Source organism: Marmota monax, unplaced genomic scaffold (genome assembly GCF_021218885.2).
Source record: "Marmota monax isolate L192 unplaced genomic scaffold, Marmota_monax_Labrador192_F-V1.1 WCK01_AAM20220418_F8-fsc00029, whole genome shotgun sequence".
NCBI lineage: Eukaryota > Metazoa > Chordata > Mammalia > Rodentia > Sciuridae > Marmota > Marmota monax.
This window is the reverse complement of record NW_026693024.1, coordinates 15447057-15473498: the sequence shown is the minus strand read 5'-3', so window position 1 is coordinate 15473498 and position 26442 is coordinate 15447057. Positions and strand designations below refer to the sequence as shown.

General features: G+C 56.7%; 1 protein-coding gene across 4 annotated transcripts in view; it reads right to left on the bottom strand.

Moving 5' to 3' along the window:
• Window positions 1–14: 14 nt before the first annotated feature.
• Window positions 15–26442, bottom strand: part of Jarid2 (jumonji and AT-rich interaction domain containing 2) — a 229633-nt gene continuing 203205 nt past the window's right edge. For all 4 annotated transcript variants that reach the window (XM_046453524.2, XM_046453526.2, XM_046453525.2 and 1 more), the window contains 12 exons: window positions 22800–23850; window positions 19097–19599; window positions 15866–15958; window positions 13122–13240; window positions 12962–13032; window positions 12202–12316; window positions 10487–10592; window positions 9482–9664; window positions 8906–9036; window positions 7875–8058; window positions 5666–5773; window positions 15–1925 (listed from right to left, as the gene is read on the bottom strand). In XM_046453524.2, the coding sequence (XP_046309480.1) occupies window positions 1743–1925; window positions 5666–5773; window positions 7875–8058; window positions 8906–9036; window positions 9482–9664; window positions 10487–10592; window positions 12202–12316; window positions 12962–13032; window positions 13122–13240; window positions 15866–15958; window positions 19097–19599; window positions 22800–23850 (2847 nt within the window). In that variant the 3' untranslated portion in view covers window positions 15–1742. The remainder of the gene's footprint in view (window positions 1926–5665; window positions 5774–7874; window positions 8059–8905; window positions 9037–9481; window positions 9665–10486; window positions 10593–12201; window positions 12317–12961; window positions 13033–13121; window positions 13241–15865; window positions 15959–19096; window positions 19600–22799; window positions 23851–26442) is intronic.

The window sequence follows — 26442 nt, the reverse complement described above, 5'->3', positions numbered from 1 at the left end:
CCACAAGACAAATGTCCAAAAAATTTTGTTTTTATTATTAAACCTTGTAGTACAAACCTGAAAAGTAAACAAACTGGCAATAAACCACATGAAGTCTTCCCTCAAGGGAGGGGTGCAGAGCAGCGCTAATAAATTAAATGTCAAACTGTAAGCCATAGGCAGAAGTTTACTGTCAAAAAGAGGGAAAAGTACACAGCAAGGCCATAAAAACCGGACAACCACATTGGAAAACACTTGACTGTTTATGTAATTGTTAAATATTCCAAAACAGTTCAGTCTTCTGCAACAACAACCAACAAAGTGGATCCTAGGACGTTCCTGGCAGTCGCCACTGGCAAGCTCAGTGCAATATGGGCAGCTACGGGACTGATGGATCCAATTATGAAACAAAGAACAGCTTGTGAAAACAGTTTCCCTTTTTATTCCACACATACTGTACACACAACCGGAGAAGGGCAACAGCTACTCCATTATTATTTTGTTGTTGTTCAGTGATGTAAGCAGCACTTATAAATGTTACAAGAAAAACCCTGTAAGCATCCAATCCAACCGATGAAGAAACTGAAATGTAAGGCTTTTCTTCATCTTGTCTTCTCACCCCTCCCCGCCCCCCAAGAAAAGGCTCAAGTATTTAAAACAATTTACAGGCATATGTACAAAAGGGATGGGATTCTTTTTTTTTTCTTTTTGTTACAACATGGACAGAAAAAATAGACAAGATGAGCGCAAATGCATTTTCACATTCAAAAAGAACTGCAGACCTCCTAGTGGCTCTAAATGTGATAAACAAATTTAAAAAAAGATTAATGCTGACTTGTGAAGGTGTGACAAGAAGCAGCGAGATGAAGATGGAATGTCAGATTGCACGTCGATGGCACAGAAGCACCTGCGGCTCCCGTCGCTTTTCCTTTTTTTCCTTAAGGATGCTATTGAAGGGTTTTTTGATAAAGTAGCCAACAGCACCAAAAAATAACAGAAAGGATTTCCTAATGAAATCAGGCACAGGTCTCCCTCAGTGACCCTCCAAGGCAGGCAGTCTTTGTCTTCGTCCTCTCTTCCTCACACGGATGCATAGTGATGTGCTGGTAACGAAAACCTAGTCGCTCGACCTCCACATTTCGCCTCTGGTTAGGAAACAACCAACGTCCGCCTCCAGCTGCCATAACCGCCCAACGGAACAAAACGGGGCTCTCCGGTTTACAAATTACAAACTCATCTTGCACATGACAGAAGAAAAGACAGCCAAAGTAAAGCCATTTCTTTTCAAGTTTTTTTTTGTGTGTTTGTGTGTGTGTGTGTGTGTGTGTCCTATCCCTTTTCCAATCTAAAAAAACCTGCTCACATGACTGATGGTTTTAAAATTTGTTCTCCAAACTTCACCCTCTTCAAAAATGGGTTAAAAAGCCTTTTTTTCCCCCAACATTTAAAAAAAAAAAAAATCAAAACAAACAAGAAGGGCTTTTTTCAGCCACAGGGGCGATACAAATTAATACAGCCCCTCAAGGGTTTTTAAAACAGTGAATATACGGCAGTTTCAAAAATCTGACTGCAGTGTCTAGGTATTCTAAGTACAAAAAAAAGTTCAACAGTTTAATGCTAAAACAAAATTAGTTCTCTAAAACCAGAAGAAAATCTTCTTTAGAGCTAGTGCAAAGACAGCTTGTATCCTACAGCAAGTACTCCAAACTAGAATATAATAATTACAAAAAAATATATATAAATTGACCATGGTGTTGGCATCTTCATGACGAGCTCGAAGCACTTTTGGATGAACCGGAGGACGCCAGCCGGGAAGGCGGCACGTCCACGGTCGCTCTCTTGCGGGGGCCTCTTTTTGGTGTGGGTTTACTGAGACAGTTCTCGATGGTGCCATTTTTACCGGATACTTTGCCACAGATCTGATTGACCAGACTGATGATCTGCTCCTGTGGGGGTGGAAAGCAAGACAGTTAATGCAGCAGGCAAGGGCACCAAGGTCCACTCGGGTCGAGTTGAGAGAACAGCAGCTCATCACCAAGGGTTTCTGAGTGTGGGGAAGCTCAGGGCCCCAACAGGATTTTGAGGTGCAGTGGGCCTGAGAAGGAGTGGACAACATGCAGGAGACGTGGCCCCAGGGGGCCTTCCTTACCAGGCTTGGACCCACCTGGCTGTACCCCTAATAAATGTCTTGGGTGGGAAGACAGCATAAAAATAGGCTGAAAGAACAAGTCCCATAACTGCATACAGGAAGTATGTAATTATTTCCTAAGAATGGCATTCAGATCTGTGTTCACACAACCGACTGCAAATTGATTCACCATGCAGACGGCACTGCTGGCCATGGGGCTGACCTTTTCCTGATGCCATCAGGTGGAGGAGTCATGTCATCCTACCTAGCTGACCCCCAACTCTGATTACCAGGTCACTACCCCCCACCCCGCCAGAAGCAGAACTTAGGATTTGTGGCCAAGTTCTGCAGTGTTGCTCTGACACTACAAGTTATTTAACTTGGTCTTACAAATAAATGCAACGACTGCTATTTACATATACATGTCTCCACTGTTAACTGCGCTGTAGGGGACACAGCAAACACCAGCGTCCTTGTACTTCCCCAAGAAACACTGACCATGGGCACGATTCACCCTATAACCATCTCCATTTAAAAAACTCGGGAAGGAGGCACAAATGTACATTTCTCAACATCTCTCAGGGCAGTGCTGGCCTACAACCATGTGGTCCCAGGCAGGGGAGGAGGCCAGCCTGGTACAAAGGGTCCACAGCCAGCCACGAGGGCTGCTCTCTGGAGAGCCCTAAGCAAGGGCCGGCCCACGTGTTTGTACACACAGCTGCCATGGCCATGTACAAAGTCCTAGGTGGACAGCAGCTTTCTGCCGAGCAGTTGCTTCATTTGAAGCTTGGAAACAGCCCAAGTGCCCTCCACCAGGCTGGAAGTCCAGGCACACAGTGGCCAGAGGACCCAGGAAGCTCAGCACTAACCCCCAAGAGCTGCCCAGTTCTTGAGGTGAGAACCAGGCGCTGCAAGGACTCTTGAAAGGGTGCAAGGGCCGAGAGCTGCTGTGCCTCGCAGGGAATAGAAGGGGAGACTATCCCCAGTCAGTGGCTTCAACGGGAACGACTCATCTGTAGGGTACACAGGGATCAAAGATGAACTTGTGCTGGTCCTTCAAGCTAGAGATGCCCCAATTAAAACACCTCAACTCGAGAGACCAGTGTGAGAGGTTTTCCGAGCTCCATCCAATGGCTGCACCTGGGCTTGTCACATGGGCCTCTCCTCCCTTGGCAAGGGCAGGGGAAAAGCCCTGACTGCCACCCCTGCATGCGTTTTGCAGGTGTTAGGTACAACAAGGGCTGGTGGAGCAGAGTTTTTACTCATCTCCATGAGAGCTGCCAGACGCAGTCCTCCTCAGAGACCAGGGTTTATTTTTAACCACTTTTGACGTGTGCTGTCACTGTGAAGCAGTCACCGCCTTCACGGAACATGCAAACAGACCTAAGCCTGGTTCTCCAACCTTAGGACTCAGCCAAATGCTCACAAGTCTGACCTGCAACTGAGCCTGGCCAGAGGACTCCATCCAGAACAGGCGTGAGCAAGCGCTTCCACGGGGCTGGTAATGGGGTAGAAGTGGGGGTGCGCTGCGTAGTAACATCAGGGGTGCAGCAGGAAAGGGTGCCAGGGGGCAAGTGCACCGCCATGGGCACCATCCACTGGAAGGCAGTGCCTGGAGGAGGAAGGGCACTGGACTGGCTAGGTGAGGGCAAGGGACACACTCCATGCTCCAGAGGGAACTGCTGGCAGAGCTGACCCAACATCACTGGGCTGGGCCTCGGCCATCCTGCCAGCTCCCAGACTGTGAAGACCACCAGCAAGCCCAGGAAGGACTTGAGAAAGGTCACAGCTCGTACGACTGGGAGCTTCAGGAAAGAGGATACGTGTGTGTGAAGAACAGAAACGAGAGAGAGAACCAAGTGCAGACCCCCGCTGGGGCACAGAACCAGCCCCGCTGAGGCCTGGTGGAGAGCCCAGGAGACAAACGCTCCCAACTCGGCGGGGACTACCCCACGGAAGGCAGAGGAGTCCCAGCAGGCACACGATGTCCTAGAAGCCGGGTTCCAAATCTATTCGAGGCCTCTGGGGCAGTGTTGCTGCCAGCTGTTGGAGCTAGTGGACAAGGACTCTAGAGCCTGCACACACCTGGCGCATGTCAACCCGCAAGGCTGCTGTAGAGATGGGGGGAGGGGCGTTTCATGCAAACACCCCGAAACAGCCACCAGAGTCCCCAGTGCAGGCAATGGTGACCTCTATGCACAGTTCACTCCTTGCCCCAGGAGCTAGATTAGCGCAAATGCCCACCAGGCAGCCTGGGAGCACATGTTCCCTTTGCTACTGTGTCACTGACACGGGCCATGGGCCTCACAGGTTGAAGAGTTGCGGAGGGACAGAAAGCCATTCATTTCTACGTCCCAGACACTCTAGCCAAGATAGTCTTACAGGTAGCACTGTCACTCATAGTTCATCCCACCCAGGAGGTGTGGGGGAAGAAGGCCCTGACCACCCTGCAAAAAGCACCGGCTCTGGGCACCTGTGGCTGGGCTGCTCCTATGGGGCATGTCGCAGACCACCAGGCGGCAGCACAGTTGTCCCTGTTTCTTCAGCAATGCGGCCAGATGACGTGGATCCACTCAACACTGCACCGAACCCTCTTCCAGAAACCAAGGCCAGGAGTGCCACCAGGCGCTGCACACCACTGAGACAGCCAGATCCCAATAGGAGCAGGCTAGCTCCCTAGGTGTGGACAGAGAGCTTGCCAGCGCCACTCCTGACCTCAGGGACAGTGCCATCCTCTGTAGATACTGCGGGATGTCCCACCCAGGAGGGTGGCTACTGGCATCTAGCGGGGAGGAGTCAGGAATACCAAACATCCCATGGATGGCACAGGCCATTTTGAAAGATCAGTAGTGCTGCTATAGAGCAGCCAGACAGGTGACAAGGAGGACCCGGCCTGAGCTGAACTCTGCACTGCACAGTCCAGAGGAGAAGGCTGCGCAGGTTCAAGTCCTGGCAGGAAAGCTCCCTGAGCAGAAGGCACTTAGTGCTGCCCAAGACTGACTGCCTGGTGCTGGTACAGCCAAGGCTGGACAGCCCATAAGGGACACCAGGCCCTCCCCGTGTTGCTGCACCTCCTCCCTATATAGAGGGTGCTGCTACTGTGTCTTTGGGTTGTCACAGCAGAGGGACAGACGCACCACCAGGCCACTCCTGCACACTGCCCAGAGATACTCCCACCCACCAGGTCAGAATGTGCTCAGGTCCCAAATCTACTAAGTAAAGAAAAGACTGGAATCCACCAAAGGCAGGAGGAAGAAAAGCAGGAAAGGCCAGGAGTGTGGAGGTGCACAGGTTTCCACAGCTTTGACCCCCGTTTCTCAGGCCAGACTGGGGTAGGGACACACTGAGCACAGCCGAAGCAGCTACCTCTTCAGCCTAGGGATGAGGGGGGCATGTCCCAGTATGTGGGGCTCTGGTAGCCAGGACCCAGCAGGGTGGCAGCACCTGCACTCAGCTCTGGCTGGCTCTTCACAACACAGGGCAGTGGGGCCCTCAAGCTGTGACAACAGCACGGAGAGCTCCTAGTGTCTGGGCCACCGCCTGCAAGGAGGGACTGACCTCATCGTAGCGATACATCAGCTTCAGGCCGCGGCAGGACTTCTGTTTCTCCACGTGGCGCAGGGCACACTCCAGGCAGAACACCACGTTTTCGTTCTCTTGTACCACCTGTTGGGGAAGCAACAGAGCAGAGGGCTGGGGACTCCAGGGCAGGGCTGGGCACAGCCTGGGGGAGCCACCAGGGACTAGGAGCGGGTGCACACAGCAGAGCAGCCTGTCCTGCCACCTACTGACCAAACCAGGAGGATCGGGGACTTTCAAACATGGACAGGGATTAAGAAACCCAAAAAACTGACAGCCTAGAACAGGGTCTCTATAAAGTGGATGAAGGAGCTGGACGTCAGGGAGCCCTTGACCCCCAGAGACCCCCACTGCAGTCCCGTGAGCGCCTGGTCAGCGGCCTAGCCGAGACGAGACGAAACGGCCACGCTTGCTCACGGCGCTTGAGTTCAGAGGGCGTGTGCTCTTCCCTCCAGAGTCCCTGGGGCGGATACAGAGGGAGCTAAGTGAAGGGGGCGAGGGTTGGCGGAGGCGGTGGGACCCATCCGGGGGGTTCTCGCAGGAAAGGCAATTTCAGAGTCACTCAGAAGCGGCTCAGTCAATCCAGCTGGGGCACAAGTTTTCCTCTGCTCCCACTAGGGGACCCAGGGCTCCAACCAGACCCAGAAACCCTCCCTTTGGGGCTCATGGCCTCCACGACCCAGGCCTGTTCGAGGAGCAGCTGGGGAAAACCTGAAGCTTTTGGATCCAAGTGTTTTGCAGCACACAACAGGGAATAAGGCACCAGGGCCAGGAAATGACTTCCCCGTGGCAGTGCCACCTCCAAAAGATACTGAGGTCTAAGGATATGAGTGTGAAGTATAGAAAACGAGCACACACCCCCGCCCTGGTGACCAAATCATGAAAATTATAAATGAAACCCCAACCTACTCCTGGGAGGTCACATAACATCTAAGGTCTGCCAGGTGACAGGTCTGAGAGCAAAACTTTGGCACCTGGAAAATGGGCCTGCACAGCTGTGGTCACCGAGATGAGCGCGTCCACACAGCGCTCACCACCCACCCAGGAGGGGCTGCTCATTACTCCCTCCTAACAACACAGTTCTGCACAGGACATGCGCAAAGCCCAGCAGACAGGGATCATCACACAAAACGGGATGCCTGGTGGCTGTGGGCTGGACTCGCCCGGACCCCACCAGGATCATGCCCCAAGGCCCAGCATCCCCACACGCCTGCACCTGGAGGTAGGGCCTGGAGCACAGGTAAAATGGGGCGTCAGAGAGGCCCTGACTGGTGTCCTTGTGAGATGGTCGAGGACAGGACAAGTCACAGCAAGGGGAATGGAGATGAGCTGTGGGGATGCAGCACGAAAGCTGCTCCACGAGCCTTGGAGAGGCTGCAGGAGACGCCCACCCACACCTCGGTCTTGAACTTCCGGCCTCCAGAACTGTGGTAGGAGCTGCCCGTCTACAAGGCAGCATGAGCTGAGGGCCCCTCACCTCTCTTAAAAAATTTCTGAACCTTGCAAGTGTTCCAAAGAGCATCTGACTTGGCTGGGCAGGGCTGGGCGGCCCTGTCCTCTGCAGGCAGTGGACATGGTGGAGCAAGCAGAACCTGCCACCCCAGCGGAGATATGGTGACTGTGTTCAGTGTGTGGGGGGGAGGGGCTGCTGCCAGCATGTGACGTGCAGGGCACACACTTGGCGGAGCTGGTCTGTGCCAAGGAAGGGGCAGATCAGCCCATGTAGCAGGGAGGCTAGGACAGGGCCATTAGGGGACTGTGCGCCAGACTAGGGCCCCAGCTGGGCACATCCAGGCCAGAGCTGTGCTGAGGCCACTGTCCGTTCCTCAGGGATTTCCAAGCCCAAATCTGGCCTGAATAGGGGGCGAGTTGGGGAGTAGCAACAATACGTTCATTCTTAAGTCTGAAGCTGGGTCAGCAGGTGGCCATGAGGACACTGTCCCCAACAGCACTGTGGAAATGGACCAGAAAGAGAAAGGAACTGGTCAAGGCCACACTCAGGGAAGGCCGCAGAGGGCCGTGGCAGCGCGTGGAGCCCGAACTTCCCAGGGAGAAATGACAACTCATCCAGACGGACGCAGAGCTCCCCGGAGCTGAGAGAGGTCACACGGTGAACCAAGCTGAACCCGAGGACAGAGATGGCAGACTACACCTCCATCCGAGGCACCAGTAGACCCGGACCGCTCACCATGGACAGGTAGCACAGGTGCTGGCAGACCTGACACCTCCTCTCCGACGTCTCCAGCTGCAGCCACTTTCGAGGCTTTTTCTTCCCGTCCGCCACCGTGCTGCCGCCATCGTGACTGCCATAGCGTGCGGAGGAGTGGAGGCCGGCCTCAAAGAGCTGCCTGCGCTGCCGCAGCTCCGTGTCCCTGCCCAGACAACAAGGGGCAGTCAGCAGCAGCTAGCCATCAGAGGGGACACCCTCGCCAGGCTCACAGTGCAGTCAGGAGTCCCGCAAACCTGCCTTTCTCTTTAGCCAAAAGGCCAGAAGAAGTTAACCTGGGGTTCAGACATGGCACACAGCGAAGCCCGCCGTCCAGCTACAGAGGGCTCTTGCTACACGCTGAGCAGGCCAGACATGTGTCAGGCAAGCTACCCACCATTGGTAGCCAAGAGTTCACCACCCAAGTGGAAATCCATGTGCTGCCCACCAGCAATGTGGGGACCTCCCACCCCTCCGTGCAGAGGGAGGGAGTGTGGGGCTAGAGGGCAGGAGAAGGGGTTAGCAGAAGACAGGCAGAGCCATCACACTGCCCTGGCACTGCCCTGGCCTGCCACAGCATTCAGCAGACCTCTGGCAGCCATGGTGGGATGCAGGCTGGGCTGGGGCAGGGTGGCCAGCACTCCCCATGTGCACCAGGTGCTAGTGCTCACCAGTTGCCCAGGAAGCCACACACATAACACAGGCGGTTTGGCAAGAAGTGAGAGGTGGGCAGGTTGTTCACCATACCACTCAAACTAGGCCAGGCCCTGACACCCACGGCAAACAGGTACCAGGATCGAGGGTCCAGAGCCTAGCACGCATTCATTCCTCCAAGGAGGATCAACCCCTTGGGCCACGCGCTTTGCATCAACTGTCAGGAGACTGACAACCAGCATCATGCACGAAGACAAAAGGGGAGACTGTAGCAAACAGGCTGCTCCCCAACATCTCTGCCCATTTGGCGCTGCGGCCACTCAGGCCTCTGCATGGGGTCTTGGTCAGATCTGTGGTACCTGAGCTCATCCAAAAGGGCCGAGATGGTACTGAGAGTTGGACCGTTCTCCTTTTTCGCTTCCGCTTGTGCAATCTGGTAGAGCAACTTCTCCATGGAGAACGGCTTGGCTATATGGCGACGCTTCATTTCCTGAAGAGAAGAGCAGCTGCTAAGGTTCCTGGGGAGGCAGAGGCCACCTCAGTTTCCAAACTGCTAACCGCACTGGAGCTAAATCTATTAAACTTGAGGAGTTTTCCTTACCTGGAGAAGGGCACCAGAAAGAAGTCCCAGCACCTTGCTGCCAGCCCCGAGGCTGGGACACGCCAGCACCAGCAGGGACTGTCAACACACTCAATTTAACTGTGCTCCCTAGGCATACCTCTGTGGTCTCCCAGTACTGGAGGGGTCAGCCAGTGACAGACAGGGAAACTCTTTATGATATGAAGCCCAACAACACATCTCTCCCAGAAAACCCTTCCAGCTATTTCTTAAGACCCGCTCCGTCCTCACTCATCTGCAGGGAGAGCACCTGTGGAGGAGGTATCCCCGGGGCACAGCGACAGCAGCGGGGCTGGGCGGTGGGGGACCTGCTTACCTTGGCCGTCTCAAAGCCCATACTTGTCCACTGGGTGGTAGCAAAGTGCACGGTTTCTGAGACGCTGTAGCCACAGCACACCTTGGACACAAAGGACCCCGGGAAGCAGACGACGAACTGGCCGCTCTGCTGCACTGTCCTGTGCACCTTGATGCCCTCCCTGCACAGCACCTCCGGGGAGATCTGGGGAGATGAGGCCAGGTGAGGGATGAGGCCAGGTGAGGCACAAGGGAGCCCCTCCATCAGCAGCCTCCCAGCCCAACTGCCCACAGACCCCAGGGTCCTCGCCTATCTGCCCAGCAGGCCTGCTGAGAACACCTGGCGTTAGGACCTCAAGGCCAGCTCTCAAGGAGATCAGATCACTTTTCCCCTTAAAAAACACAGACAATTCTTTAAAAAGTCCTAAATGGTCACAGGTTGAGGACGGACAGCAGGCTCCCACAGGCAGAGGCCGCCAGCACAGAGCTGCCCGTCAGCCACAAACCCTTCTGGAGCCTTCCTGCCCACCGGCCAATGCAGGAGGCTGCTGCTCCCTCCTCCGATGGGTGGGACCAGCACAGACAGGAGGCCAGAGAAGCCCCTCAGCCAACCGATCAGAACACAGCTCAGGACAACATGGGCTTGGGGGACTCAACAGCCCCGAGACCTTCTGAAAACCGAAGAAGAACCCTTGCACTCATTTCTGTCCAGAGCCAGGCTCCTCCAAGTCACAGCTGTGGGATGGCAGGAGAACCAGAGCGCCAACCCAAACCTCTCAAATCAGGGTCCCCCCCACCAAGGACACACCAACCTGCAGGCAAACGCACACGTCAGAAAGAGGCTCAGAGGCCGCGGAGCCCGGGACCTGGCGCCCATGCCCCAGATGCAAAGCCTTCCTTCAGGTTGGCTTTCGTGCCAGAGGAAGGCAAGCAGCAAGGAGGACAGGGCGGCTTCATAGACAGCTCCAGGGTCCCCTTGTCTATCTGCCTGGGAGTCGGGGCCCTGCTGGGGAGGTGGCGGGCGTACCATGACGTTGCTTTCCAGCATCTGCAGCCCGGGGGTGCCGTTGGCCTGCAGCAGGGTGTGCACCACGTCCTCCAGCTTGTTCTCCTCCTCAGCAGGAATGCAATACCTGGGCGGGAGAGGCGGGCAGAACAGAAGCGGGGCTTGACCAGGACCTGTGTGCGCTGGCCACCCTGGGGGCGGGCCCAGCAGAAGCAGGACTCAACTGCCAGCAGCCGGCCCTGTCACCGCCAGCCTCCCGCCCACACCCTGGGCAACAGGGCTGCTTCCGCCCAGCACACAGCCAAACCGCAGCCGCACCCGGGGGCACAGCTCATCTTTCATAAAGATCTGAGCCACACTGTGATCCAAAAGCCTCCAAAGCAAAACCAGATGTTCTAAACCCCTACAAATCAGAACCAGGCACTCCTGCACATCCACAGGCCTCTCCGGGCACAGAGAAGCAGCCGGCTCCTGCCTGGGCCGCTGCCAGCACTTTATGCCCTTGTGGAGAAGCCACCACAGGTTTAGGACCTGAGGCTCCAACAGCAGCACTGGGATTCCTGGGTGCCCTCGCAGAGCCACCCAGGAGGGACAGGGGCAGCCAGCAAGGAAAGGGTAAGGCAATGGGCAAAAGGGCATCATCAGAGGGGACAGGGTTTGGCAAGACCAAAGGCTGCCAGTAACATCATCGACCACTAGCGAGAGCAAGAGCAGGGATGGGGATAGTGGAGGACACCGCGGGCCATTCCCAACAGCTCCCTTGTCCCTGCCGCTCTTCACATCCACCTCCCACCAGCAGGGCTGGGCATAGCCTCTTGGGCGCCTGGGCCCCCACTTGGCCTTCAGGCCAAATCCAGGTTTCAGTTGCCGAGTTAAAAGTGACAGCTACATTTATGTATTTAACGTTTATATTACTTCAAAGCCAGCATATTCTGTTACTGGCTTTTGATTTAAATACACAAATCACACGTTGGGGGACTAAAACAAAACACCCCCCAAGTTCCCAATCGCACCCCAGCCTCCCTCCATCAAGGTGAGTCCAGGGAGGAGACTCCAGAGCCCACGCAACCTCAGCAGCCACGAGAACCCTGCAGGGGACAGCGTCCTGCAGCCATCCACCGCCCAGGCCTCAAGACCACATCTACCCCATTCCGCACCGCAGTGGGCCTGCTACGGGACACTGATCCACAACAGTCGACAGCGATCCATGCCAGCCAGCTCCGGGAAGACCACACTAGTTGTAGGGTTTGGTTTTATTTCACTAAGAACACCCCGCTAGAAATGCACATGATGCCCGCAGTATACAGGGCAAGGCAGCTAACTAAGTGCCACTTTCTATCATGTCTCCATAAACAAAGAAACCAAAGAGCCCAGCCACAACTGGGACTGGCCACAGCTGAGCCAGGATCCAGAGGCCCAACGGAACACCACATGCCCACCCCACATGGCTCAACTGGTGCGGGACACAACCCAGAGGGATGGTCTGCTGTCTTCGCAGTCCCTGTGCACAGGGAGAGCCCGGCTCTGAACAGACCTGGAGACGGCCACTCCTGAGCAGCCCCACAGAGCAGATTACTGAGGGGAAGTCGGTGCAGCCCTGCTGTTAGTCAAGTGTCTGTGATGCTACTCCTTGTCACCACGGGGAAATGACGCAGACACAACAGGCAGATGACACGAGGCGGCAGTGGCCACTACATGTGAAATGCGAGGAGAAGGCCCACCCGCCCGCTACTCACCAGATGCAGTCAGCACCAGTGTGTAAGTAGTCAATGTAGGGAAGGTGGTTTTGGTCTCGAGACCAGCATGAGGTAGAAAAGACCATGCCAATGTTAAGCCAGGGAATAGTCACTCCTAGAAGAGAGGGACAGCACTGTGAGGGACAGCTCGAGGCCTCAGTCACAGACACGGAAACCCAAAACAAGAACTGGCTTCAAAACCCGAGGACTCCACAAGAAGGTATCATTTGCTCTTTGTTGCTTTGAATCCAAGAATAAGGACAATGTTCCTAACAGTAAAGAACACCTTTGGGGCAGGATTGTGACTACAAGGATGACCACCATCAATGAACCACCAGGTTGGGGCTGCAGCGTCCATCCTGAGATGGAGGTGCCAACCCCAAGCCCACGCGGCCCGAGCTCAGGAATGCCTCAGCCATTGCCTCTGCCCAGGAAGAGGAGGGTGTGGGCTCCCTAAGTCGGTGCCTGGGCTTCCCTCTCTGGGGCCTCGACAGTACTCGGCTTCCACCCGCCACTCCCAAGCCCAGAGGACACAGCCTGCTGGAGCCTGAAGGACCTTCGAGTGCACTTTCCCAGGCGCAGAGTGGCCCTGGGCTTCACGTGCTGCCCAAGTCTGCGTCCACATCTCCTCTTCGCCAGCTGTAATCTCACTCCTCCCTCTTCTAAGAGTCAGTTTTGGTGGATACACCCCACCCTTTAAGGGGCCCGGTCCCCACCAGGACTTCTCAGAGCGGGGTTCACGTGGTGGCCTCAGGCTTACCAGGCACAGCACCGAGGTGACGCAGGATGGACCCTGTGTTATTGGGGAGGACGGTGAGGTTCCATCCGTGCCTGCAGAAGGGAAGATGAAGAGTGTCACAGACAGGGCCAAGAGGGTAGTGTCTGGTCCCTGGAATGTGGACAAAGGACGCCACTGCTACCTTGAAAAGGGTTCTGATTTCCCCACTGGGAATCCGCTGCCGTGAGTGTTGGTGTCCACCTTGCCGCAGTGCACAGCCACGTGGCAGTCCTTCTCTTCCACTAGCCTCCAGTACTCTTGCTGCAGGAAAGAGGAAAGAGCCAGTCAGCACCTTCGAGGGGCCGGCATCCCGGAGCAGCACACACAGGACACTACTAGCCATGGAGGAGCCCGACAAACAGACGCATGTCCCCAGGCCCGGCAGAGTGCCCCTACAGGAGGCCGAGCAGAAGGTGCCAGCTGATCACCCTGCTGACTGAAGCAGGGCCTCGGGGACAGGTGCCCTGGCACACGGGCTAGAGGGAAGGGCCAGGCGTATTCGTGCCACGGAACATCACCTGCCTCGAGAGAAACACTGACCCACACCCCCGAGGACTCCGTCCCCAGCAGGAGGTCCCTAAGGCAGAGGAATTTAGAGACAAGGGGAGTGGCTGCCAGCACCAAGGGGGGAGCGGGCACTGTGCTCGGGGGCTCAGTCTTGGCCTTGGGGGGGGGGACAATGGGCACTGGGGAGGGACGGGCAGCATCCTGTGTGGACGTGAGGGCTCAGCACTAGGCTCGCACATGTTAGAGCAGCTGTGGTGTCACACGCTAAAAAGCCAGCATGAGGAAGACGAAGCCCGCCACAAGCCTGCTCAGATGGAGCTCGGCAGCCCCCCAAGAATCAGCACCTTCCATGATGTGGGGCCAGCACCCTGCAGGCGGCACCCAGCTGTGAGCACCCAGGCCTCGGTGGGAGCCAGCTCGACCAGAGCTGGGGGCTGGGTGTGCACAGGACCCACACGTGGAGATCACCAAGGAACATGGCAGAGGATGGGCCAGGAGCGTCTCTGATCAGCCTCCTCCTGCTCCCCTCAGAGGCCCTTCTCGTCTGCTCTTTAGCATCCCAGAAGCTAAGCAGCTTCGTCACTGTCTCCACAGACCCCACAGGCAGGAGCCTCGCTTAACTCGCCATCACATCCTAGATGCAGCTCCCAGGAGGAGGAGGACAGCGTGACTCCCACAAAGAGCCACCAGCTGGAGGGTCCATATTCACAAACCAGAAGGAGATCACCACCAAGGACTGGAGAAGCCCCGTACCCTGCCACCCAGGAGCTGAGACAGAGACACACCTCTTATGGACATGCACAAAGATTTGGGAGAGAGGACGGTCGTTCCACATAAGCAGTGGCCGCCTCAGCTGCTGGCCGTGGGAAGGAGAAGGGCCTGGGTTTTTGTTAAGACACAAGGCACAAGAAGCTGCCAGCCTCAGGTTGAAATCTCAACTTTAGCAAATCTTTGCTGTGTTTAAAGATTTATGTAAAAGGGCTGGGGATGTGGCTCAAGCGGTAGCACGCTCGCCTGGCATGCGTGCGGCCCGGGTTGGATCCTCAGCACCACATACAAACAAAGATGTTGTGTCCGCCAATAACTAAAAAATATTTAAAAATTCTCTCTTAAAAAAAAAGATTTATGTAACCGCTGCAGCAAAACCCAGGCTCATCTTTGAAAACAAAAGATGAAGTGGGCACACACAGTGGTGAGAGTCACCTGCAGCTTGAGGAGCCTCCTGCTGGGCCGCAGGAGGGTAGCAGCCAAGACCTCTTTCCAGCTCACGTGCTTAGCTCCCAAAGCCACGCTCGCCTCCCGACACTGCTACCAAGGAACGGCTCTGAGGGCCTCAAGGCTGAGAACCAGGACCAGGGAGACCCAGAGCCGACAGAGGCAGCAGGGGTCAGCAGCCAATGGCAAGAGCTGGAAAGCACTGAAAGCTGACAAAAGTGAACAGGGTCCCCCAGTGAGGGCAGCAGGCTTGAGCTGCCACATGCTGTCCAGGGAGAGCAGTGGCAGCTCCACGTCCAGGACCCCAGGTCACCAGGTGACAGAGTACACCCCCCTGCATTTTATTTATTTATTTATTTATTTATTCTTGAGACCCAAGGAACAGAACCTAGGGGTGCTTTGCCACCGAGTCACATCCCAGCCTTCTCAGTTTTTAAGACAAGGTCTCACTAAGTTGTGGGGTCTGGCCTTGAATTGTGATCCTCCTGTCTCAGCCTCCCAAGCAGCTGTACCCGGGATTTTAAAAGAGGTGGCAGCCATCGTTAAAGAGACAAGCAGCCTGTCACACACACACCAGTTGCGGCTGCAGTCCTCAGACCTGCCTGCTCCACAGCTGTGGATGCCCCAAACCAAGTGATAGGAGTAGGGTTTGCTTCCCTTTCCACATCAACTACGTTAGCAGCTGGAGTTCATGGGGACTCCAACTGTGCCTGGTCAAGGCAGGTGAACAGACCCCAGTTCTGTCCCATAGCGCTGCACACAAAACCGCCCCTAATTGGTCTGGACACAGAAGTGCCGTCTTTCCAACCTTGCAGTAACTCGAGGAGAGCTGGCAGAAGCCAAGGGAGGCCATCTGCCAACTCCATCACAGAGGAAGCCAGAGGGGCAAGCAGTACAGCCCCAGCTCCAAGGAAATCCGAGAGTGGCGAGGCAGCTGTGGGAGGGGCCTGCCAGACAGAGGCGAGGGAGGCTCAGAACCCTGCCCCCAAGCTGGACTACTCTCCACCTCTGAATCGGGGCGCAGTCAGGAGAGGCCTGCCCACCTCGGTCTTCAGGACACCCTTTCTGGTGTCCGGGCGCATTTCGATCAACTCCGTGCAATGCTTGGCGGCCCTGTGTACACTCGGCCTCTACCCAATACCGCGGGGGGCGGGTGCCACTCACCTCGATCTCGGCTGGTGCAGGCTCCTTGCTGAAACACATGTTCATGATATTTCTTGCCGTTCTATAAAAAGTTGTTAGAGAAACAGATCTTCCCTGAAACGAAAGGAAACACCAGAGAGAAGCTTAAAACACAAAGCCAAGCTCACCGCCAATCAAGCCACATGCCAGTCACGGGCCTCAGGCCACATGCCAGTCACGGGCCTCAGCCCGTGTCTCCCCTACAGCCCTGGGCCACTGTGTCCCGAGTTAATGGCCAGCAGAAACGACGGTTAAAAAACTCCTCAGACCAGGCACTGAGTCCCCAGTGTCAAGAGATGGAGAAGGTGACCCCTCCACTGACCACCACGAGCAGCAGCCGGGCCAGTTTCCACCAGAAACAAGCGCCAGCCCCAGAAGGCAGGAACAGCAGCACTCTGAAGATAGCACAAGCAACACTTCCTAAAGCATCTCACACTCTGGACACAAACCCCCAGGGACCCCATGTGAGGGGAGGACCAGTTAAGCTCACAGGCCTAATGCAGACACTGGCAGCAATGACCAGGCATCCCCGTGGAGAATGGCGACGATCCACACCACTCTGGCCACAGAAGCCACGTGCTGCCCTCTGCCAGAGGGCCCACTGGCCACACCCTCTTTGGCCCCACTCACTCCCTGAAAAACTCAAATCACTTCAATGAAGCGGCCACCGTGGAAACCTAGGAACGCAGCCTTTGCTCCTGCCTTGACCAGTGCCACCGAGGAGCCTTCTCAGACTCTGCCTTTCCGGTCTTGACAGCACGTTGATCGCTCATCCAGCACCTACTGTGTCCCAAGGGGAGTCTAACTGGGCTGCAAGAGCGGGGCACTACAGGCGGCTCCAGGAGGGAGGGGGCATGGCTTTCCTGGAAGCTGGTCGGGAAGCTTCCCCTTTGAGGTGACACGCCAGCACTCCTACAGAGTAAGAGCAAGACTCTAAACCAGGCAGCTGCCCTTGGGCACCATCAAGGTGGTGGGAGGAAGGTTCTGGAATTTGGTTTTTCTGTCCTGCTGTGTGCAGGAAAGTCACCTCCCTGCAGAATGGAAATGTACCTACAAGCAGAGACCCGATTTTGCACTAAGTGCCTGGACTACAGTGAATGGAGGTGATGGGGACATAGGAGTGGGGTGTGCTGGCTAGTCACCACCCAGCATGGTCAAAGGCACGTATCCCTTGACCAGCTTCATTAATTTTTGCAATTAAGTCTAAAGACATCTTTGACAAAACATGTTTTTTTTAGAACAACAAAAACCCTTTCTTGGATCCAACATTTTTTGTGGAGGTGCTAGGGATTGACCCAGGGGCCCTTGATACATCCCTTCCCTTATTTATTTTATCGTGAAACAAAATCTCACTAAGTTGCTGGGGCTGGCTCAATATTGCCATCCTCCTGCCTCAGCCTCCTGAGTAGCTGGGATACAGGCATGCGCTATGGTGCTTGGGAACTGAACACTCTCGCGGCACTGGTCTTTTGAAATAAACAGCAGCCAGCAGGGGAAAGAGGACGATTATTCAGAATCACAGGATTTGGTGAGTGGCTTTAGATGAGAATGGCTTCTCGGAGATTCAGGAAACACCCTAAATAAATTAGGCGGTCTCCAGGAGCAGCTTCTCCGGTCCAGAACACACTTCACAGCTCAGATGAAAGTGGCTGGCTACTGATGAGCAGGCTGCGGGTGGCAGCTCCCCAGGCCCCATGCCTGTGTCTCCAAGAGGCAGCAGAGGATGATGGGACGGAGAGTTAAACCAAATAGACAAAACCCTCTGCAGTTTGTCACAAAACCTTATAGGCACAGGCACCTCGTCCACGAGGAGAAGTGCAAGGCCTATAGGCCAGGAGCAAATGCAAAGCCCAGAGAAGGGCGGCCTGGCCCAGGGAAGGAGGTCCCAGACCTGGGCTCCAGCCAGGAGCTCCGTGTACCCACACAGTCCACGGGGAAACCCTGGAGCCGGAGCCTGCAGTGAGCCAGCCGTAAGCACCGAGGGTGGGCCGGCAGGGTAAGGACTACCCATCCCCCACGCAGCAGAAACCCACCAGCCCCAGCACCCCACCAAGACGCCATAGAGGGAAAGGCAGCGGGCCAAGAGCACTCCCTCCCGCGAATCCCCAACCAGCTCACAGGGCCAGGCTGGGCCAGGCCTCAACTCAGAGATCACACCTGGGCTCTGCCAGCTGGCCCTGAGGTGCCCTGCGGCTCCTGGAGGCTGAGGAGGGAGGCAGGTGGGCTGCCAAGAGGAGGTCATCACCTCCACTTGCTTCTTAGAGGAAGGATCGGCTTCTCTGAGAAAAGTCTGCCCCTCCCGGCCCTTCCACGCAGTTCCTAGCAAGACCTCTGCGGAGGGCAGAGACCCGGCAATGCTGGGATGGGGCAGCGAGGCAGCAGGCTGTGGGAAACAGAAGGGAGGAGGCAGAAGAGAGTGCCAGGGGTCCTCAGTGAGGACGCTCGCCGGGCCCCTGGTGGAGAAGGGAGTGCAGACACAACACGCACACCACCACTGCATCCTGGCACGGGCACACACACACCTTCATGAAGGAAATGCAGAAGGTCCAGAGAGGTAAAGGTCACACACAGCACTGGCAAGGGGCAGAGCCAGAGCTGGCTGCTACTGGCCAGATGTCCAAGACTCGCATCATTGACCACCAGACACCCAACCTCCCTGGACAACTACAGGCTCTCTCTTCATTACAAATGCACCTTTCGAACCCCACAGCACTGGCCAGGGGCTGCATGTGCCTGCCCTCCCTCCGGAACTCGAGTTGGAGTGTAATTCCCACTGCAATGGTGTCAGGTGGTGGGACAACTCGGGCGAGTCTCTGCCCTTCTGCCAAGTTAGGATGCTAAAAACCCACCCTCCTCAGACTGCTGACACCTTGAGCCTCCAGAAAAACACCCACTCGCTCGCCATTCCTTCTGGACGTTGGTTTTTTTCTTTTTCTGTGTGTGTGGTGGCGCTGGGGACTTAACCACATCCCCAGCCCTTTTTAAATTTTATTCTGAGACAGGGTCTCGCTAAGTTGCCCAGGCTGGCCTGGAACTTGTGGTCCCCTGCCTCAGTCCTTTTCGGAGGTATTCAAAGGACTAAGGATCGTCCCTGCATACAGCCAGCGCCCGCCGCCGTCCTGGCTCGCCCGGGTAGGCCCACCCCCACATCTGCTCCGCGTGCTTGTGGAACACCTGGTGTCCACCAGCGCAGGAGGCGGGCAGGGGACCTACCTTGTAGATGCACTTGTGGAAGTCGCTGAGGACGCCCTTGTCCTCCTCCTCCTCCTTGGCCGCCTCCCTTTCCTGAGCGAAGAGTCGCCGCCGGCCCGTCTTGAGCGGGGCCTGGCCCACCTCCTGGAGCTTGCTGCGGAAGCCGTTCCTGGGCGCCACGCCGTGGATGAGGCCGTTCTTGGGCTCGAAGCGGGGCAGCGGGTGGAACTTGTGGTGGTCGTTCTCCGTGTGGCCCTCCAGCGGCCCCTTGCGCTTCTCCAGGATCTCCTTCTCCATGAGCACCTCCTTCTCCAGCCTCCGGTGCTCCTCGGGGGACAGGGAGTCGTAGGAGAGCAGGTACTGGCAGTAGGCCTCCTGCAGCTTGGCCAGCCGGTCCTGGGCAGTCCTGGGGATGCGCAGCATGTCGGCGAGTTTGTTCCATTTTTTGAGGTCAGTCACTTGCTGCATGCCGCCCATCTCGTTAATCAGCCGGAAAAAGCAGGCCAGGTCGAGCTCGCAGCCTCCTGGGGCGGTGAGGGGGGAAGACGGGACAGTGGTGAGGAGGAGGACAGGACAAGGCCTGCTGCATCACCTGGCCGTTCCTGAACACCTACTATGCGCTGGGGCTCTGCCAGGCTCCTGGGATGGCGCGGCGAAAGTGCACCAGGAGGGGAGAGAGCCCGACCAGAGGCAGGGCCCAACCAGCACCACCAAAGCCAGAGGGAAGGGGCACCCCGAGGGGGAGGTGGGGGTGCAACATGAGGCAGTACTGAACAGGAAGAAGGGAAGGAGTGGGCTGGCCAGGCAAGTAAGTGAGGAGGAACATTCTAGAGCTCCACATCCCAGGCGTGGCATGAACTAGCGACAGCCAATCTCACGCACCAGCAGCAGAGCCCTAGTGAGGGTGGGCAGAGCTTCCTGGTGGCACCCAGGTCCAGAACAGCTCAGACAGGGGACTCACATACACACCAAGTCCTGACTCCCCTGCTGACACCCAGCCCCCCACTACAGGCGATTTGGTTTCAATCTCACTGGATTTTCCAGGTTGAAAATGAGCACGTGCTTAGGAAAACACAGTTCGGACAGAGGAAAAAGCAGGCCAGGTCGAGGGTGACCATCTCTGGATGACATGGGGTGTGTTTTCAGTGCTGCTCTTCACTGAAGCAAAGCCGTACAAGTGCACACAGAGCTCAGATATGAGGGAACACCCCCCCATGACTCCACTCAATGGGAGCAGCCGCTCCCGGCCAAAGGGGGAGCTTCCAAAATGACTCACAACCAGGTGCTGGGTGAGCAGAGCACATTAGAAACTCCTCGATCTTCGGAAGGTGGGGGTGCGTCCACATCAAAGACAGAGGAAAGCCCAGCAGCACAGGCTGGAGCAGACCGGGGGCCGGCTCACCACGCAAAGTGGAGCCTGGACCACTTTGCTCAGAGGGGACATGAAAACCAGACCCTGGGGAGGGAATTTCCCCCCACGTGGTGGGATGGGAGTGGATTGTGCAGTGCAGAGGTTGGGGAAGGGCATACACCATCAGAGAAAATCGCCCCAGATTTGGACAGCGGGACCTGTGCTCTAAGGTTCCATGGCCCACTGAAGGTCTCACGAGGCCCAAGTCCCATGTGTGACTCAAGGCTGGTCTCTGTCTCAAAACCAGAGCGCTTCCCCCAAGGACCGGCCACACACTGCCTTCTGTTGTGCAGGTGAACGAGAAAACAAGTCCTGATGTGGCCCCCGTGGCTCAGCACACACGCGGGAGGAAGCAAGTCTCCACTTCCAGGCGTTTCTGCAGGCAGATTATAACCCAGCAGCAACACGAGGGCACGCGGTACCTGTAGGAGCCCTTTGCAGAACCCATGCCTTCAGTCACAGGCTGCCTGCTCCCCTGAGCCAAGGCTCCCAGGGGCTGGGGTGCCCTGGGACCTGTGAAGGCATCGGGTATCGGCTGCTGCTGGACATCGAGGCTTGCGCCTTGGGCCAGAGGCCTCCAAGGTCGCAGGCCGGGTCGGTGCTCCTCTGACAAAGTGTTTCACACTGGGGGGGGGGGGGGGAGAGGGGGAGACAGCCAAGAGCAGGAACACACACCACGGCCACGCCCCTGCCTGGCTTCTGGTACCAGTGGAGTCACCATCGAGGTCAAAAACGCTGAACAAAAGGCCTCTGGCAGCCTCGGCAGCATCCCCTTGCCTGTCAGCCCCACACAGAGGCAGGCCACCCACAGGGAGAGCACTCAACACTTCCCTCCCAGCCATCAGCTTGGGTCTGGGCAGCCCAAGCTCAGTCCCCAGGCCGAGCAGCTTCTAGGAGATGAGGCCTGGGGGAGGCCCCGGGACCCCGCCCCTTCCACGTGCACCTCCAGCTGCCTGATGTGGCAGCCCGTGTTCTGCCAGGCTCGCCTTGCCATGATGGCAGCTCCCCGGGCACAAAGCCAGCGGGCTGTGGGCTGAAACCTGGAACTCTGGGACAAAACAACTATTTCCTCCTTTTAAGTTGTCCATGTCAGAGGTTTAGTCACATAGGAGAAAGCTGACACGTCTGCAGGTCTGCTGCAGACAGGAGGGCTCTGTGGTCCACGTGCTGTCTCTGGGTCACCAGGTGGCCCGAGTGCTCACAGAGCGCAGTCAACAGGCACAGGGCCACCCTCCAGATCCTGACACTGAACGCCTGCTGAGCTTCTTCCAGAGCTCAAAGGGAGACATGCAGTCCTACCCAGCTGTCCCTAAGGGCCTGCCCCTGCAGAAGTCTTGGCGAAGGAAGTCTACCCCCAAAACACGAGAGGGTCTGGAGGCTGTGGCAGAGTCCTGAGAGGCAATACCCAGCACCCGCCCGAGAGCACCTGCTTTCACACATGCTCCCTACAGGATTCGCGGGGGCGAGCCCGTGCGCATCCCAGCCAGAGCCCTACCTGCTCTTAGAAGAAACGTAGACATCACCCTCTACCTGGGCTGGAAAAGGGCCCAGGTGGTCGTTAAAGAAAGTAATGAAGCTCAAGGGGAAAATGAGGAGCACAACGGAAAAACGGCCTGAGGCTGATGACGAGGTTGATCCTTGAAACCATCCAAACTTACGCTGGATCCAAACCCCTAAACCTCCGGTGCTCAGCACTAGGGGCTTCAAGGGGGAAGTCCACCTGGACACGGACAGACGGACGGACACACATACAGACACACACGACCATGGGAGGACACAGGGAAGGTGACACATGCAGGCCAAGGAGATGCCTCAGCAGAGGCCGCCCTGCCCACACCCTCATCTCAACGGTCCACTGCAGGGAGCTATAACGAAACAAATTTCTGGCCTTTAAACCAAACAGCACCCTCACTGCTTCCCTGGGCCCTGCTCTGCCCAGGCAGGCCACAGTCCAGCAGGGGAGGCCTGCACGCCCAGCATGAGCCCCTGGTGCTCTAGGCCCAAATACCCACCTTCCTCCTGCTGCGGGCACCCAGGCTGGGAAAGGGGGGCTCTGGGCTGCACCCCACAGTGGTGAGCCTGGGTGGTCCCAGGATGGGGGTGCGGTGCTCAGGGGTGGGGGGGCGTGGGGGGGCACGGGGGCCCCCCCCACAGGGGTGAGCCCAGGTAGTCACAGGGGTGAGCCAGGGCGGCCTGCAGGGGTGAGCCCAGCAGCCACAGGGGTGAGCCTGGGTGGCCGCAGGGGTGAGCCGGGGCGGTCACAGGGTGAGCCCGGGCGGAGGGGAGAGGCACGGCGCGGGCCCCAGACCTCACCGATGAGCGGGAGCTCGTCCATGGTGATGCCCTGAGATCTGAGGTGCTTCTTGATGCAGGCCAGCCGCTGCACGTTGGGGCCCCAGCGCCGGCCCAGCTTGTGGATGTGCTGGATCTGCGTGACGAAGCGCATCTCGTCGTTGAGCTTGCACTCGGGCCGCCAGTCGGGCGGCGGGATCACCCTGCACATGCCGTACTTCTCCACCTGAGCGCGGACCGACTCGATGTAGATGAGCGGGTCGTGGAACTCCTTGGCCGAGGGCCTGAGCACGGGGATCTCGTCCATGGCCGCCCAGCCGGCCCTGGCGCCCTTCTCGGGCTTGCCCGGCGGCTCGTGCGGCTTGTGCGCGGGCTCGGGTTGCGAGGTAGAACGGGGGTCACAGGGGGCGGCGCCGTCCGCCTTGTCCGCCTTGTCCGCCTTGCCGTGTGCTTGTCTGCCCGGCGCGCTCCTGCCGGCCGCCGCCCGCTTCGGCCGGCTTCTCTCCGAACTCCGCTCGGGCACGTCCTTCTTCACGTGTCCGTTCAGCAGGGGCTTCTCGGCCGAGGCGGCCGCGGCCTTCCTGCTGGGGGCTTCGGCGGGGCCGGCCGCCCCCTTCATCTTCTTGGGGGGCGACTGCGGCTTCTCCGCCTGGTGTGCCTCTTCCAGTCTCCTCTTGGAATTCCGCAGCCCCTCCCTCAGCTGCCGCCCCCCCACCTCCTTAGTGCATGACTTTGGGTTCAACCTGCCACTGACCTTGAGGCCGTTGACGGCAGGCCCGGTGGACCTGGACGCCCCCCCGAGGGATAGCACCTGTTTGCGGGTTTTTGCATTGCTACTTTCGGTTTTCCCTGAGATTGTGTGGTGGACAGCTGAACTGGGCTTGTGGTGATTGGGTTTGGTTTCCTTGACCAGTTCTCTCTTGGCTTTGGTGTACGTAACAGTCCCCTTGGTCACGGTGGCAGTGTACTTCACAGTTTTGGATGGTGAAGGTCTGACTTCGCGAATCTTTTTGGCACTGGTTGCACCTGCACCCAGAGATGACATTCGCGTGACTCCGTTTACCTTAGAAACCTAGGAGCAGCAGAAGCAGAGGGAAAGCAGCATCAGTACCTGCACCCAGACGTGGCCCAGCCCACCACAAAGGACCACGGGTGACGGCACAGAGCCTGCCACCGTTACTAAGAAGGGACACGGGTACACCAGCGAGCTGAGGCAGAACACACTCAAAATCCTCAGTGACGCCGACATTCAGCTCAGGATCTTATGCTACCCAAAAATGCGCGGCTAGCCCCAGGCTGGAGCTCTTCCTGGGCCCTGGGTGTGATCGGACACCGAGGCCTGCTCAGGAGGCTCTTTCTGGACTTCTGGTGTTCGTGAGGACCTTCCACACACCTCAAAATCACCTGCGCTGGGTATATAAGGGTCGATGGCACCAAGATCCTGCCTACGGGGAAACTCTGAAGCATACAAATGCTCCTCCCTGTTCCAAGAAAGCTGTTTGCCACACTCTGCTCCACACAACAGCACACAGGGCCACAGAATTTAAAACTATGTGGCTAAAAACAGAACAAACATGATGTGGCAGGGAAACAGCAGCAACACTGGTGGGCTTGGCCTGGACACGCAGCCGAGCCAGAGGTGTGCCTAGAAACCCCAGCAGCCGCCTGCCTGCCTGTCACCATCTTTGAGAACGGCCTGATAAAGGGCCTGGAGGACCAGGGTGGGCGCCGAGTTCCCTGGAGGCAGCACACACCCAGCCCTCCTGTGCACACACAGTTCCTACTTCCTCACCCTTGACGGGCTCCCACGGCCCGTTCTAAGTAAACTGGGTGAACAGAGGCACCTCTCGGTGTTGCCGTCCGGGTGGCTCCTGTACAGAGGACCAGGAAGTGGGTGTCGGACTCCAGATACCCTTCAAAGAGCAGGGTCCACAGCAGGGCTGTGCCAGGCTTGCAGGTTTTGGACAGACCTCTGCACCACGAAACCTTGTTACCACACTGGAGGGGACAGCCCTGTTCCTCTACAGCCAGAGTTTAAAATTGAGGACAGCAGGGTTTCAGAACCACTGCCATCTCCAAAACGAGGCAGCCTAAAAACCACACAGCAACTGTCACATAGCAGAAACCACAGGAGCACCCAAAGGAAGGGCCAGGGCCTGGGAGCCTGTATATCCTGGCTGGGAAGCCACTAGGTACAGGCACAGCTCCCTGATAGCTCAGTGTCCCCAAAGCAGCTACCTCCTTCATAACATCAGTAGAAATTTGAAGAACAGAAGAAGGAAAGAAGCAAGTGAGCCCCAAGGGCAGGGACCCCCACACACTTGGCCCAGCCCTCTGCACACCACCGTTCATCTGCAGGGACAGCTCGGCATCCCTCAGATTTGATCTCAAAGCCAGGCCAAGGCCCTTGGGCCCATCCACTCTGGCTTTGGCGCCACCTGGGCTTCTGGCCAGCTACATTTCAGGGAAGTAAGGTCTTGCGTGATGGGATCCTGTGTGTGTTATGTCACTACGGCAGCAGCAGCATGGCATCAAACTGACACATGTCCATAAAACTACTACATTGTATAGGGCTGGGGCTCAGTGGCAGAGTGCCTGCCTAGCATGTGTGAGGCACCAGGTTCCATCCTTAGCACCGCATAAAAGCAAATAAAGGCATTCTGTCCATCAACAACTATAAAAAAATTAAAAAGCAAAACAAAAATACTAGTTGTAGGACAAGGCTATGGCTCAGAGGTAGAGCACTTGTCTACCACATGTGGGGCACTGGGTTTGATTCTGAGCACCACATAAAATAAAGGTATCGCGTCATCTACAACTAACAGTTGTGTTGTTTGAGGTATGAGGATTTCAGTCTAACAAAACAGCCTCGTCATGGGACCAGCACACAAGGGAGGCCAGGGGCCGGGGCTGTACATCCTGTGGCAGCCTTCTTCCACAACGCAACGCCCAGGAGAGAACATGTCTTCATCTCCTGCAGCTCGAGTTTAGAGCAGGGTCTTCCAGTGTGTTACAGCAAGCCAGCAGCTTCCAGCCCCGGCTCTGGCATGGGTCCTGGGCTCCCACTCCCAGCCCAGCTCTGCAGAAAAGGTCACCTACATCTCAGAGGTGACCCCAGGCATGTACCAGGAGGGTGCCAGGTCAACAGGCAGCTGAGGGGTTTTCAAGCTAGATTCCACCGCCTCCTCCCAGAGAAATAACAGATTCTTCTTGCAGTAAGGCCGTCATGGGGAAGGCACTAAGCACTCCTTCTTGGCTCTCCCCCCCACCTCCTTTTCCTCTTGGTGGTGCGGGGATCAACTCACAACACTGCACATGCTAGGTGAGCGCTCTACTGCTGACCCACACTTCCAGATCTCTGTCCTTTCTTATTTTGACAGGGTCTTCCTAAAGCTGCCCAGGCTGGCCTCCAACTTTCAATCCTCCTGCCTCCACCAGCCTCCCGAGTTGCTGGGATTACAGATGCATGTCATCACATCCAGCTTGATTAATTTATTAGAAATTCCTTTTTCAAAACCATGCCCAGGCTACAGTGTGATCATGTGCTTCTTGTAAGAGTATAAAAAGCACTGTGCTTAACGCCTCACTCCACCTTACAACCCAGATGCAATGCTGAATGTCAACTCAGCAGCCTGGCACAAGAAAGGAAAACCGCACATTTCCG